Genomic DNA, 14,803 nt, shown 5'->3' on the forward strand with positions numbered 1-14,803 from the left:
CCAGCCAGGTTTGGGTTATATAAAAATGTGCGCTAGTTTTCTTCTTTTGGCTTCATAAAATATATGTTCAGGGGTTTCATGTATTCTTCAGGCCTAAAAAGATTTTTTAGACGTGTGCAAAAAAAAAAAAAAATACAAACAGCTCTGGCAGCAAAAGGGTGAAATAGATACCAAATACATGTTAACCCTCAAAATTGCATGTGCCTGCAAATCTGCACAAAACTGCAGTACCCAATATTGCCCATAGGCGATGCCTAAAAAGCCTTTACAGCTAATCAGTTTAAGCCGGCTATATACAGATTGAAATTTGGCTGGTTCAGCAGGGACCAGACAAACTTTGATCCATGTACGGGCAGGGAGATTGTACAGAAGTTGATCCACTGATTGACTTCTGTACAACCGCCCTGTCAGATTTTCCCTGCTCGATTAGCGTATCCGGCTATAGCCAGCAGCACTGATCAGTGTATTCTGATGGCGGGGAAGTCTTGCTGCTGTCACAATGTTATTTTCTCCAGCGGGGTCAGGGCTACACTAGAAAAACGATGTAACTCCCAGGGAGTTGTGTGCCCGTACAAGGCAGTCTTTCACCAGCATGGGGATGTATAGGTATTGTGTGCATCCCCGTGCCGGAGTCCCATAGATGTCTATTGGGACACTTGGCTGCATGGACATCCTTCCAGGAACATGTCCCAGAACTCCTCACCATGGGTGCGTTCTGGACTGTGCATCCCCAAGGATGTCACATAGGGACACAGCGCTGTGTCTGTGCAGCCGTATGTCCCAATAGACATCTATGTGATTCTGGCGTGGGGATGTGTGAAACACGTGTGCATTCACGTGCCGGAGATGGCACCGCTCCAGGCATGGAACTGTGAACAGGGTCTAATTCAGATCGCTAAGACATCAAATCTTTCAAAAGACTTCAAATATTTCAGGGATTTTACACTCAGATAAAATCAAACAATGGATTTAATTCACAGCAATAACTTTATTATAGATCAGTGACATGATGAAAAAGGTGCGCAGCAGATGCCAACTCCGAAATCTAAAAAAAAAGCTGGGAATGATGAGCGAGGTCAGGAGATCAATAGTTGCTCTGGTTGGGCTGGTCTCTCCTGTATCCTCTCCTCATGTAGCCACCGCCGCCACCGCCGCCATCTTTCCGTTGGTAAGAATCCTTTTGGTCTAAAAATTAAAAAAATAAATAAATTAGACACATCAAAAGGCAGAAGGGGTCACATCATTCACCACAATTATATTACTTTTCCTCATAACACCGAGACTAGTGAAGTGATCTCCAAACTGCAGCCCGGGGGCCCTTTACTTGCTTTGATCTGGCATTTACAGCATTATTCCTCACACAATCAGCAACAGTGGGGGCACTATACCATCCATGGATACCATTCATGGGACACTATTCCTCCCACTGACACCAATGATGGGGGCACTATTCCTCCCACTGACACAAATGATGGGGGCACTATTCCTCCCACTGACACCAATGATGGGAGCACTATTCCCCCCCACTGACACCAATGATAGGGCACTATTCCTCCCACTGACACCAATGATGGGGGCACTATTCCTCCCACTGACACCAATGATGGGGGCACTATTCCTCCCACTGATACCAATGATGGGGCACTATTCCCCCCACTGACACCAATGATGGGGGCACTATTCCTCCCACTGACACCAATGATGGGGGCACTATTCCCCCCACTGACACCAATGATGGGGGCACTATTCCCCCCACTGACACCAATGATAGGGCACTATTCCTCCCACTGACACCAATGATGGGGCACTATTCCTCCCACTGACACCAATGATGGGGCACTATTCCTCCCACTGACACCAATGATGGGGGCACTATTCCCCCCACTGACACCAATGAGGGGGGCACTATTCCCCCCCCCCCCCCCCCCCACTGACACCAGTAATGGGGCACTATTCTTCCTATTGACACTATTACTTCCTCTAATATCTCTGATAGGACATTATTTACTCATGTAGCCGCCCTCTTTCCGTTGGTAAGAATCTTTCTGGTCTGAAAATTCAAAAAAATAAAATAAAATTAGACACATCAAAAGCCAGAAGGGGTCATATCATTCACCACAATTATATTACTTTTCCTGCAGCCCGGGGGCCCTTTACTTGCTTTGATCTGGCCTTTACGGCATTATTCCTTCCACAATCAGCAACAGTGGGGGCACTATACCATCCATGGATACCATTCATGGGACACTATTCCTCCCACTGACACCAATGATGGGGCACTATTCCTCCCACTGAGCCCAATGATGGGGCACTATTCCTCCCACTGAACCCAATGATGGGGCACTATTCCTCCCACTGAACCCAATGATGGGGCACTATTCCTCCCACTGAACCCAATGATGGGGCACTATTCCTCCCACTGAACCCAATGATGGGGCACTATTCCTCCCACTGAACCCAATGATGGGGCACTATTCCTCCCACTGAACCCAATGATGGGGCACTATTCCTCCCACTGAACCCAATGATGGGGGCACTATTCCCCCCACCGACACCAATGATGGGGGCACTATTCCCCCCACCGACACCAATGATGGGGGCACTATTCCCCCCACCGACACCAATGATGGGGGCACTATTCCCCCCACCGACACCAATGATGGGGGCACTATTCCCCCCACTGACACCAATGATGGGGGCACTATTCCCCCCACTGACACCTATGATGGGGGCACTATTCCCCCCACTGACACCAATGATGGGGGCTCTTCTTCCTACTGACACTATTACTTCCTCTAATATCACTGAAAGGAAATTATTTACTCATGTAGCCGCCCTCTCTCCGTTGGTAAGAATCTTTCTGGTCTGAAAATTCCAAAAAAAAAAAATAAATAAAATTAGACACATCAAAAGCCAGAAGGGGTCATATCATTCACCACAATTATATTACTTTTCCTGCAGCCCGGGGGCCCTTTACTTGCTTTGATCTGGCCTTTACAGCATTATTCCTTCCACAATCAGCAACAGTGAGGGCACTATATCATCTATGAATACCAATGATGGGGCACTATTCCTCCCACTGACACCAATGATGGGGCACTATTCCTCCCACTGACACCAATGATGAGGCACTATTCCTCCCACTGACACCAATGATGGGTCACTATTCCTCCCACTGACACCAATGATGGGGCACTATTCTTCCCACTGACACCAATGATGGGGCACTATTCCTCCCACTGACACCAATGATGGGGCACTATTCTTCCCACTGACACCAATGATGGGGCACTATTCCTCCCACTGACACCAATGATGGGGCACTATTCCTCCCACTGACACCAATGACGGGGCACTATTCCTCCCACTGACACCAATGACGGGGCACTATTCTTCTTCCTACTGACACTATTACTTAATCGAATATCACTGAAAGGACATTATTTACTCATGTAGCCGCCCTCTCTCCGTTGGTAAGAATCTTTCTGGTCTGAAAATTCAAAAAAAAAAAAATTAGACACATCAAAAGCCAGAAGGGGGTCACATCATTCACCACAATTATATTATTTTTACTCATAACACTGAGACTAGGGAAGTGATCTCCAAATTGCAGCCCGGGGGCCCTTTACACTATTCTTCCCACTGACATCAATGATCGGGGAATATTTCTCCCATTGGCACCAATGATGGGACACTATTCCCCCTACTGACACCAATGATGGGACACTATTCCCCCTACTGACACCAATGATGGGACACTATTCCCCCTACTGACACCAATGATGGGACACTATTCCCCCTACTGACACCAATGATGGGGGCACTATTCCCCCCACTGACACCAATGATGGGGGCACTATTCCCCCCACTGACACCAATGATGGGGGCACTATTCCTCCCACTGACACCAATGATGGGGGCACTATTCCTCCCACTGACACCAATGATGGGGCACTATTCCCCCACTGACACCAATGATGGGGCACTATTCCCCCCACTGACACCAATGATGGAGCACTATTCCCCCCACTGACACCAATGATGGGGCACTATTCCTCCCACTGACACCAATGATGGGGCACTATTCCTCCCACTGATACCAATATTGGGGAACTATTCCCCCCACTAACACCAATGATGGGGCACTATTCCCCCCACTGACACCAATGATGGGGGCACTATTCCCCCCACTGACACCAATGATGGGGGTACTATTCTTCTTCCTACTGACACTATTACTTAATTGAATATCAATGAAAGGACATTTACTCATGTAGCCGCCCTCTCTCCGTTGGTAAGAATCCTTTTGGTCTGAAAATTAACAAAAAAAAAAAAATTAGACACATCAAAAAGGCAGAAGGGGCCACATCATTCACCACAATTATATTACTTTTCCTCATAACACTGAGACTAGGGAAGTGATCTCCAAACTGCAGCCCGGGGGCCCTTTACATGCTTTGATCTGCCCTTTACGGCATTATTCCTTCCACAATCAGCAACAGTGGGGGCGCTATAGCATCCATGGATACCATTCATGGGGCATTATTAACCCACTAACACCAATGATGGGGGCACTATTCCCCCCACTGACACCAATGATGGGGCACTATTCCTCCCACTAACACCAATGATGGGGCACTATTCCTCCCACTGACACCAATGATGGGGGCACTATTCTTCTTCCTACTGACACTATTACTTCCTCTAATATCACAGAAAGGACATTATTTACTCATGTAGCCGCCCTCTCTCCGTTGGTAAGAATCTTTTTGGTCTGAAAATTAAAAAAAAAAAATAAATAAATTAGATACATCAAAAGCCAGAAGGGGTCACATCATTCACCACAATTATATTACTTTTCCTCATAACACTGAGACTAGTGAAGTGATCTCCAAACTGCAGCCCGGGGGCCCTTTACTTGCTTTGATCTGCCCTTTACGGCATTATTCCTCACACAATCAGCAACAGTGGGGGCACTATACCATCCATTGATGCCAATGATTGGGCACTATTCTTCCCATTGACACCAATGATGGGGGAATATTCCTTCCACTGACACCAATGATGGGGGGCACTATTCCTCCCAATGACACCAATGATGGGGCACTATTCCTCCCAATGCCACCAATGATTGGGCACTATTCCTCCCACTGACACCAATGATGGGGGCACTATTCCTCCCAATGACACCAATGATGGGGGCACTATTCCTCCCAATGACACCAATGATGGGGGCACTATTCCTCCCAATGACACCAATGATGGGGGCACTATTCCTCCCAATGACACCAATGATGGGGGCACTATTCCTCCCACTAACACCAATGATGGGGGCACTATTCCTCCCAATGACACCAATGATGGGGGCACTATTCCTCCCAATGACACCAATGATGGGGGCACTATTCCTCCCACTGACACCAATGATGGGGGCACTATTCCTCCCACTGACACCAATGATGGGGGCACTATTCCTCCCACTGACACCAATGATGGGGGCACTATTCCTCCCACTGACACCAATGATGGGGGCACTATTCCTCCCACTGACACCAATGATGGGGGCACTATTCCTCCCACTGACACCAATGATGGGGGCACTATTCCTCCCACTGACACCAATGATGGGGGCACTATTCCTCCCACTGACACCAATGATGGGGCACTATTCCTCCCACTGACACCAATGATGGGGCACTATTCCTCCCAATGACACCAATGATGGGGGCACTATTCCTCCCAATGACACCAATGATGGGGGCACTATTCCTCCCACTGACACCAATGATGGGGGCACTATTCCTCCCACTGACACCAATGATGGGGGCACTATTCCTCCCACTGACACCAATGATGGGGGCACTATTCCTCCCACTGACACCAATGATGGGGGCACTATTCCTCCCACTGACACCAATGATGGGGGCACTATTCCTCCCACTGACACCAATGATGGGGGCACTATTCCTCCCACTGACACCAATGATGGGGCACTATTCCTCCCACTGACACCAATGATGGGGCACTATTCCTCCCAATGACACCAATGATGGGGGCACTATTCCTCCCAATGACACCAATGATGGGGGCACTATTCCTCCCAATGACACCAATGATGTGGCACTATTCCTCCCAATGACACCAATGATGGGGCACTATTCCTCCCACTGACACCAATGATGGGGCACTATTCCTCCCACTGACACCAATGATGGGGCACTATTCCTCCCACTGACACCAATGATGGGGCACTATTCCTCCCACTGACACCAATGATGGGGCACTATTCTTTTTCCTACTGACACTATTACTTCCTCTAATATCACTGACACCAATGATGGTGCACTATTCTTCTTCCTACTGACACTATTACTTCCTCTTATATCACTGATAGGACATTATTTACTCTCACTGATGCCAGGACATTTTACACTCCCACTGGCCACAGTCTGGCTCACAAAGTTTAAAGGACAGTAAGCTGGCCCCCTGTATATAAAACTCCTCTTTTTTTAAGCACCATCAAGCCTAGTACCTTACTGACCTGCTTTTATATCCACCGAACTTCTCTTATTTTCTCCCTATTGGTCTGTTAAATACACTCTTTTGTTTTCTCTGTTTAATAAACGCAACAGATATCAGTTGATCCTGCCAGAAATCTTACAATCTGCTAACTTCCTGTGATCTCTGCCTATCTTACTGTTATCATTGCCCCCAGAAATCTCTGTAAGCTAGCTATACATTTCTTCTTAGGTTATGGAGAAAAGGAAAGGAGAATTCTTTTCTTGGGGGGGGGTTCTAACACACCTCCTTCCAAGGGGGACAATGTGGCTCCTCCTACCTGTCACCCTAGGACAGGAAGTGTGTTATTGGCAGGACCATAAGATGAAAATAAAGAGAAAAAAGCCAAAAGGAGAAAAGTAATGCAGCCACTATATCAAATAATTGGTAAGCTGCAATATAGGACATAGTTTGCTTTTGGGTTTAGATATAGTATGTGAGCAGAATAGAATGGAAGGTGATAAACCAAAAAAAAAAAAAAAAGAAAATGAAGACATGGATGAAAAAGCACTTAAAGTGGACCCTTCGCTGACACCCAGGAGACGGCCAGATAGAAATTAACATAAAGCTTTTTACTGTATTAAAATCAAACATTAGAATTTTTGTTCTTTTCTCTCATGATAAAACTATGGCTGCCATTACAGGGGCTCTGGACATGCTAGCTGCTTGGCTGTGACGCGGTTTTACTGGTTTCAGTGGAGTCGTTACCAGAATACCAGTCTGAGGGTCCTGATCTGCTTACAAGTTTCAGGTCACAGAGTATGGAAGGAAGAGAGCCAGCATGACAGTCAGGGATCTAATATTTGCAGTAGAAATCAGTGGCAGCCTCTACACCACTTTCCTTTGTATGGACAGGGTGAGAACTGGAGAGAACCTCCATCGGGTTTTATTGGAGTCCATTTTTCTGTTCGGAATATTTAAACGGCTTTCCGACCGCCGGCCGCCTTTTTACTGCGGCAGTGCGGCCCTCCAAGACCTACGTTGGTCGCTCGCAGGCAGCTAGGGGGCGAGCATGCGCCGCCATCACCGCCCTCACTCAGCAGCGAGGAAGCCGATGCATGGGGCAGGCATACAGCTCCGATTGCCGCCTGAGACCCGCGATCGTTCCCTGCTGAGAGAGAAGAACGGTCAGCTGTTGTAAACACAGCCGACTGTTGTCCTTCCTGGAAAGATCACAGAGCCCCTGTTACCCTTCTATATAGGATCACAGGTCTCTATGGTCATTTCAGAAGCCCAGCCCCCCCACATTTAGAATCACTCCCCTAGGCTCACATTTAACCCCTTGATCACCCACAATGTTAACCCCTTCCCTGCCCGTGCCATTATTACAGTAACAGTGCATATTAGCACTGATTACTGTAGTAATGTCACTGGTCCCTCCAAAAATGTCAGGTAGGGGTCCGATCTGTCTGCCGCAATGTCGCAGTCCCACTAAAAATCGCAGATCGACGCCATTACTAGTAAAAAAACAAAAATGACATAAATCTTCCCCCGTAGTTAGTAAACGCAATAACTTTTGTGCAAACCAATCAAAATACCCTTATTGCAAATTTGTTTTACCAAAAATATGTAGCAGAAAAGAAATTGGCCTAAAATGTTAAAAAAATTTTGATTTTTACACATTGTTTTTTGAGAATGTTATATAGCAGAATGTGAAAAATATGGTTATTTTTTTCCAAAATTGTCGCTTTTTTTTGTTTATAGTGCAAAAAAAAAAAAAAAAAAAAATCGCACAGGTGATCAAATACCACCAAAAGAAAGCTCTGTTTGTGGGGAAAAAAGGACATTGATTTTATTTGGGTACAGCGTCGCACAACTGCGCAATTGTCCGTTAAAGAAACGCAGTGCCGAATCGCAAAATATGGCCTGGTCATTAAGGGGGGAAAATCTTCCGGTCCAGAAGTGGTTAAAGTGTGTGTGGGGGCGCGGGTAGCCAGCTATAAATACCTAATACTGAGCCTATCCCTTCACTACATAAAAAAACTGAAATTCCACCTCACTGGTGAGACCACACCAGGGCTCGACAAACCCCGGGGGCCAGGTCGCATTTGTGAGTAGAATTAGCGACCTGGCGCCTGGGGTGCCCTGCAGGAGGTGTCCTGTCACTTTTGCGCCCCCACCTCCTCCCCGAGTGCACAGACTTCTGCGCCGTCCGAAAATTGAGGCCCCGGCTTTTCGGCCTTCTTCTGTGAGATGAGAGGCTTCCAATGGGAAACTGGCGCCCTCTTGTGGTGGCCGGGAGTAATGACTGTTTTCCACTGCCTGTTCTCAATGCATTCCCATCTCCTTCCCAAGAGGAGATGAGAGGGAAGTCTTTGCAGGCTTCATCTCCTTGTCCAGTTACCTTTGCTTAAAGGTAAGTGGACAGGGAGTGTGGTTATTCTTAATTTATTTTTTAATTATTAAAAAAAAAAAATATATATATATATTTTTCAATTATTATTATTAAAAAAAAAAAAAATATATATATATATATATATATATATATAATCTTTTATTTTTTTCCTCATCGCCATGCCACAGCCGAAGGCCCCTTTCACACGGGCTGTCTGATCAGGTCCGCCTGTGAGTTTTTCAGGCAGAGCTGATCGGACCCTTCATTCTCCTCTATGGAGCGGTAGTCTGCCGCCATCTGATCCTGTCCACCAAAAACAGACAGATAGTGGTTCTATTTTCTATCCACCCTGTGGATCGGATCAGATGGCATCAGATGGTAAGAGACAGACAGTCTGTTTCCATCCAATTACGCTATAGAGAAGAGTGGGGTTCTAGTCGTATTTATGTGTAAATTTAGTATCCGTTTTATTAAATAAAGCTTGGTTGTTAGTTTAAAAAAAAAAAACTGGCTCCTAGATTTCAGGCAAATTTGTCAAGCCCTGGACTACATCACATGAGACAATAAAACATCAGCTCAGTCCTGTAAATGGCCGTCACCAGGTCATAAGTCCACTTTAAATCCATGTGGAGGAAAGGTTGGAAGACGGACATTTCACGTAGATTATGGAAGAAGATGAAGATGCAGGATCCTAAAAACATACAGCTTTCCTCACCGCGATTGAAGTATCCACCATAACTGCCCTGCTTATGATCAAAGATGCGCTCATTGTTCTCCACAAGGTTGCCGAGTTTCTCGGCCAGTTGCAGGGCAGTGTTCTGCAGAGAGCTGGGCTCCGTCCCGTGCATCACCACCGTCTGGGTGGGCTGATCCAGGGACGCCTGTGGACAAAAAACAGAAGAAATGGAAGGGAAGGGAGGAGGGGGGGGTGGATTAATGACAACTGTCAACAAGCTTTTTATAAAAGAATATGAACTAAAAAGTTAAAAGGACGGCTCCGGAATATAGTATTTGAAAGGAAAGCCGGAAGTTAAAGAGTTATCACTGAACTTATCCTTTGTGTGTAATGGCTCCAGGAAAACTGTGCCGAGTGACGGCTCAATGCTTTCAGTCCCTGCAGCCGATTCCATTTGTAAATTATCATTGGACAGGAAGGACAATCTTAACAGACTGGAAATACTGAGCTTATGGGTTCCACCCTCCTGTCCACACAGCTATAATCAGGAAAGGACATCATGGAGGAAAGTGTCATTACCAATATACACTTACACTATATACCAAAGGTTTGTGGACACCTGACCATCACACTTACATCAACTGGTTGGGACATCCCAATCCATAACTATGGCCGTTAGTTTGGGACTGGCTTCCCTTTGCACCTATAACACCCGCCACTCTTCTGGGAAGACTTTCCACAAAATCAGAGCGCTCTGATCTACAAGGACATGTTCCATTCCATGTGTGGCGGATGCTTGTAATGCGATTTTAACACTCGTCTTGTCTGTGAGTATGCAATTGGCTTTTTAAATAAAATATTTATGGTGACCACGGTTAATGCACTAGGTGTTTGCGCCTCCTTTTTCCTCTCTTATGTACAGGTAAATCCTTATTATAGGCTTTATTATAGGCTTACCTGTAGGTAAAAGTCAAATAGCGGAGTATACTACCACTTTAACACCTTTGGGATGAAGAAAGATTACCCTGAATGGACAAAGCCAAAGCTGCACGATTAATCGTTAAAAAGAAATTGCGATCTCGATTCACCCCCCCCCCCCCCACCCCGCCCTCACGATCTTAAAACAGCAAGTCCTCGATTCTAAGGCCCTGTTCACACCTGAGCGCATTTCAGCTTGTAAAACGCTCATCTCTAAAATCTCAAAAACGCCCAACAAGCAAAATCCTACTCATTTCAATGGCCCCTGTTCAGATATGAGTGTTTTGTCTCCTGAAGCAAAATGCCTGAAGCTTCTTTTTGGCAGATTACAAGCGTTTTTGTTAGATGTCAATGCCTGCCTCCAAACACCTGCAAAAAAAACGCCTGAAAAAAGTTGAAAAAAAACCCCCGTAATAACGCCTGAAAAAAGCCAAAAAAAAAAAACGCCTAAATAAAGCCCAAAGAAATGCCTGTAAAAAGCCCAAAAAAAACGCCTGTAAAAAGCCCCCCCCCCCCCCAAAAAACACCTGTAAAAAGCCCTCCAAAAAAAAAAAAAAAAAAAGCCTGTAAAGAGCCCCAAAAAAAAAAAAAAAGGCTGTAAAAAGCCCCAAGAAAAAAAAAAAAAGGCTGTAAAAAGCTCCAAGAAAAAAAAAAAAAAAAGCCTGTAAAAAGCCCCCCCCAAAAAACGCCTTTAAAAAGCCCCCCCAAAAAAAAGCCTGTAAAAAGCCCAAAACAACGCCTTGGGTTCCATTCACATCTGAGCGTATCGTTTTCAGGCGTATTTTGTAGGCGTTTTTTTGGGCGTTTCTCTGGCATTTGTTGGGCGCTTTAAAAAAAAATGGGTGTGTTGAAAGGGGTGGAGACCACTTGTGTGTTTAAAAAATACCTGTGAAACGCTGATAACGGCATTTTAATGCATTCCTATGAGACCAGAACAGCTCTTGATCAGCCCAAAAAGAAGCTCCTGTACTTTTTTGAGCTTATTTGAACTTTATTGAACAAGGATGCAAGGTACAGCAAAATGGATGGTAGACATGTTTGTTGTTGTACTACCAAAGTAGTAGTGAAGAAGCCCGCTGTGAGTCGTGTGAAACGCGTCCACCATCCATTTTGCTGTACCTTGCATCCTTGTTCAATAAAGCCTTTCATCGTGAGCTATTGCCTGGTGTGCGGCCATTTCTCTTGTAACACCCCAGCAGTCTGCAGTGTCCTCCAAAGAAAATGTTGGGAGTATTGAACTTTGAAGGACATCAGCACAAGTAAGACTCACCATCAGTTCCTCATTGATGATCATCTTGCTGATAATACTGTGTACCATGGGGATCTCCAGCTGAAACATGTCTCCTAATATCCCCATCCTGGAAGAGAAGAGACATAGGAAGTAAAAGGTAAAGAAAAGTTCACAACAAACCTGAAACAATTTCTTAGGTTGGTCACAGCCTTCAACAAATCAACACAGAGGAATACCGACCTGATAGCGTCATAGACACTGCTGTAGGTGAAGAGGTAAGTCCTTAGAGATTCCTCCTGGATCTTCCTGAGGATGAAAGACGACAAGATGGTGACAATGTGACCTTATTATAGACAGGGTCAGAATCTCTCCGGACTTCCTTACCTGACCAGCATGTTCCGCACACGGTCCGCCTCCGGGAACAAGTCCCACACCTTTCCATTCATCTTCTCATTAATGATGAAGTTCCTGCAGGTCTTCCAGTCTCCCATCTTCATGGCCTTTGAAGCAGCGACCACGTGTTCTCTCATACTCTCCGGTGGACCTGACAGATGGAGGAGGACACGGTGATAAGACATGAGTCACACTAGATGTAGTCACAACTTAAGGAATCACATTAATCCTAGCCAAAAGAAAGATTTTTCAGGTTTTGGAGGCTGATGGGGTTACTACACCTGAAATATTTTGCATGTCTCTGGGAATCCAATGGTAAAACCTCTGAGTTACCAATTACATGGGGTTCAACTCTCCTGTAGAATTTATATTATACACCAAAAAGAAAAGAAAAATCGCAGACATTTGCTTTTTTTTTTGCCACCTGCCATGTTAAAGCTGAACTCCAGGCAGATAAAACACATAAATTAAAGTGGTTCTAAAGGCTGAAGTGCGCCGCTCCCCCCTCAGCCCCCCCCTCCTTATATTTACCTAAGGCTCTCCCTCTTCATTGGCTGAGATGCAGCAGCAGGAGCCATTGGCTCCCACTGCTGTCAATCACGGGCAGTGAGGAGGAAGCAGCGCAAGGCCACGGTCTGTGTCTTACGTACACAGAAAGCCATCTCGGGAGCGAGCAAGTGCAAGTGCCCCCATAGAATGGGGCTTGGTATGGGGGCACCAGACAAGCGCGAGCACAGGGGTCCCATGAAGAGGAGGATTGGGGCTGCTTTGTGCAAAACCATTACACAGAGCAGGTAAGTATTAGCCCCCGTTCACACTGGGGCGATCGACTTCCCCAGGCGACCACAGAGGTCACGGCGCGCTGCTCGCACCGCGACCTCGGAGCGGCCGGCACGGACTTCATAACATTGAAGTCTATGACGATCGCTCCGGGTCGCCCCAAAGAAGCTCCGGACCCTTTTTCTAAGTCGGAGCGACTTGTGTCGCTTCTATTAGAACGGGTCCATAGCTTCTGTATGGGAGGCGACCTGTCAGGCGACCTGTGTGAACGGGGGGCTAACAGCTTTGTTATTTAAAAAAAAAAAACACAAACACTCTAATGCAGCCCTGTAATCATTCATGCATTAAAAAATTTATTTTTTTGGGCAAATTCCACCTTTCACAAAAATAAATAAATGCTTCCACACCGATTAAGAAACAAATGTGCATTTATCACTTTTTTTTTTTTTGCATTGCAGACTGCAAAGAGTTGCAACTGAGCTCAGGATATTACAGGTGGAATTGGTCAGACTCCTGCATACTATTCCTACAAGCCGGGTCCATACGGAGTTCCAGACCTTCATTTCTGGGGCTGGAAGAGCTATAAATGGACTTCCAATGTGGGGACGTCACCGCACTTGTTCTCCACTGAGGGTCCTTCTGCCGTGGTGGAAGATGGGACTTGTAGTCTTTTCATTCACAGATTCTCATAAATGAATGACGCAGCTGTACAGATCACATGCAGCCACGCCAAATTATAACACACACACAGGGTACTCCAGAGAGAAGAACCCCCAGATTCAGTAAGAGGGAGGAGGCCGGATTAGGATGGGGGCGGCAAACTGTGTTTTAGAATATCTCAAAAATATTGGCATTACATGAAACATGTTCAGAGAAGAGGGCTTGGCCTTTAATATAGGTGCCTGAATTAGATTTTTCTATAGGAGTTCTGGCTGGGAGAGGAAGGAGCCAATCAGTTGTGCAAGGAGAAGGCTGATTGGAGGAGAAAGCAGAGTAACAGAGAGATGCACTTATTCATCTGCTGCTTCTCCTTTTACTGTCCAGTCACAGGGTGGACGAGGGACAAGACCTATAAGAGTTACTGAACTGCAGCAGAGAAAAGACTGGTCTCCTCCCTGGCCAGCTCAGGCTGTGTCACAGAGCTGAGTAAAGCCCCGTACACACGTACCGAATGTTGGCTGTAAATATTCGGCCGACGACCAATTGTAGGCTTGTTAGTATGATGCTTCCGACAGTGCATTTTTGGCCGAACAGAATTTGTCGTGCAAGCATTAAAATTTTTGTTGGCCAACACCAGAACGGCCGATTGTTCGCCAGTCAGTACAGATTTTGGCCGACAGACAGCAGATTTGCAAGACTGGGCATGCTCAGAAAAGAAAAAAACACAGGGAAAGTTAACCTTTACATGACATCACTTCTGCAGTCGGCTGTTGTTGGCCGACAAAATTCGTGTGCAGTCTTTTGCAGTTTTCAACCGACAGGACAGCAACGGACAAAAGACGGCCGATCGTTTGGCTGACGATCAGTACGTGTGTACGGGGCTTTAATCTCAGGACTGGATGCACAGAATTCCAAATCCTTTGGGGCAAATAAAATAACTTCCTTTGATGCGTTTCATTTGGGTATTTAGCCATTTGCCTGGAGTTCTTCCTAAACTGTCATGACATTTATGGTAAATGTAGCTGGGTGTTGGGAGGGGTTAACCAGTTGCTGACCGGTATAGCAGTTTTACTGCTACAGTGTGGCTGCGCAGGATCACTTCAATATATGTGAACCTGTGTTTCATGGGTAGCGCCGCTAGCTGCTTCCTCCCGCTGTGATTCTACACAGCAGGTGCTGATCAGGGGGTCCG

The 14,803-nt window shown here is 46.0% G+C and overlaps 1 protein-coding gene across 6 annotated transcripts in view; it reads right to left on the reverse strand.

Moving 5' to 3' along the window:
* Positions 1 to 968: 968 nt before the first annotated feature.
* The window catches only part of LOC309557564 (eukaryotic translation initiation factor 3 subunit C), a 49,183-nt gene continuing 35,348 nt past the window's right edge, over positions 969 to 14,803 (reverse strand). The window contains exons 17-22 of one of the 6 annotated variants that reach the window (XM_082260351.1): positions 12,163 to 12,322; positions 12,019 to 12,084; positions 11,818 to 11,905; positions 9,609 to 9,774; positions 2,020 to 2,050; positions 969 to 1,139 (exon numbers count right to left, since the gene is read on the reverse strand). In XM_082260351.1, coding sequence (XP_082116477.1) covers positions 1,085 to 1,139; positions 2,020 to 2,050; positions 9,609 to 9,774; positions 11,818 to 11,905; positions 12,019 to 12,084; positions 12,163 to 12,322 — 566 coding nt within the window. In that variant the 3' untranslated portion in view covers positions 969 to 1,084. Of the gene's footprint in view, positions 1,140 to 2,007; positions 2,051 to 4,731; positions 4,775 to 9,596; positions 9,775 to 11,817; positions 11,906 to 12,018; positions 12,085 to 12,162; positions 12,323 to 14,803 lie in introns of all 6 variants that reach the window. The other 5 variants (XM_082260349.1, XM_082260350.1, XM_082260348.1 and 2 more) reach the window with 5 other exon arrangements.

The sequence above is a fragment of the Pelophylax lessonae genome, assembly GCF_965119305.1.
Source record: "Pelophylax lessonae genome assembly, chromosome: 6".
Classification (NCBI taxonomy): Eukaryota; Metazoa; Chordata; class Amphibia; order Anura; family Ranidae; genus Pelophylax; species Pelophylax lessonae.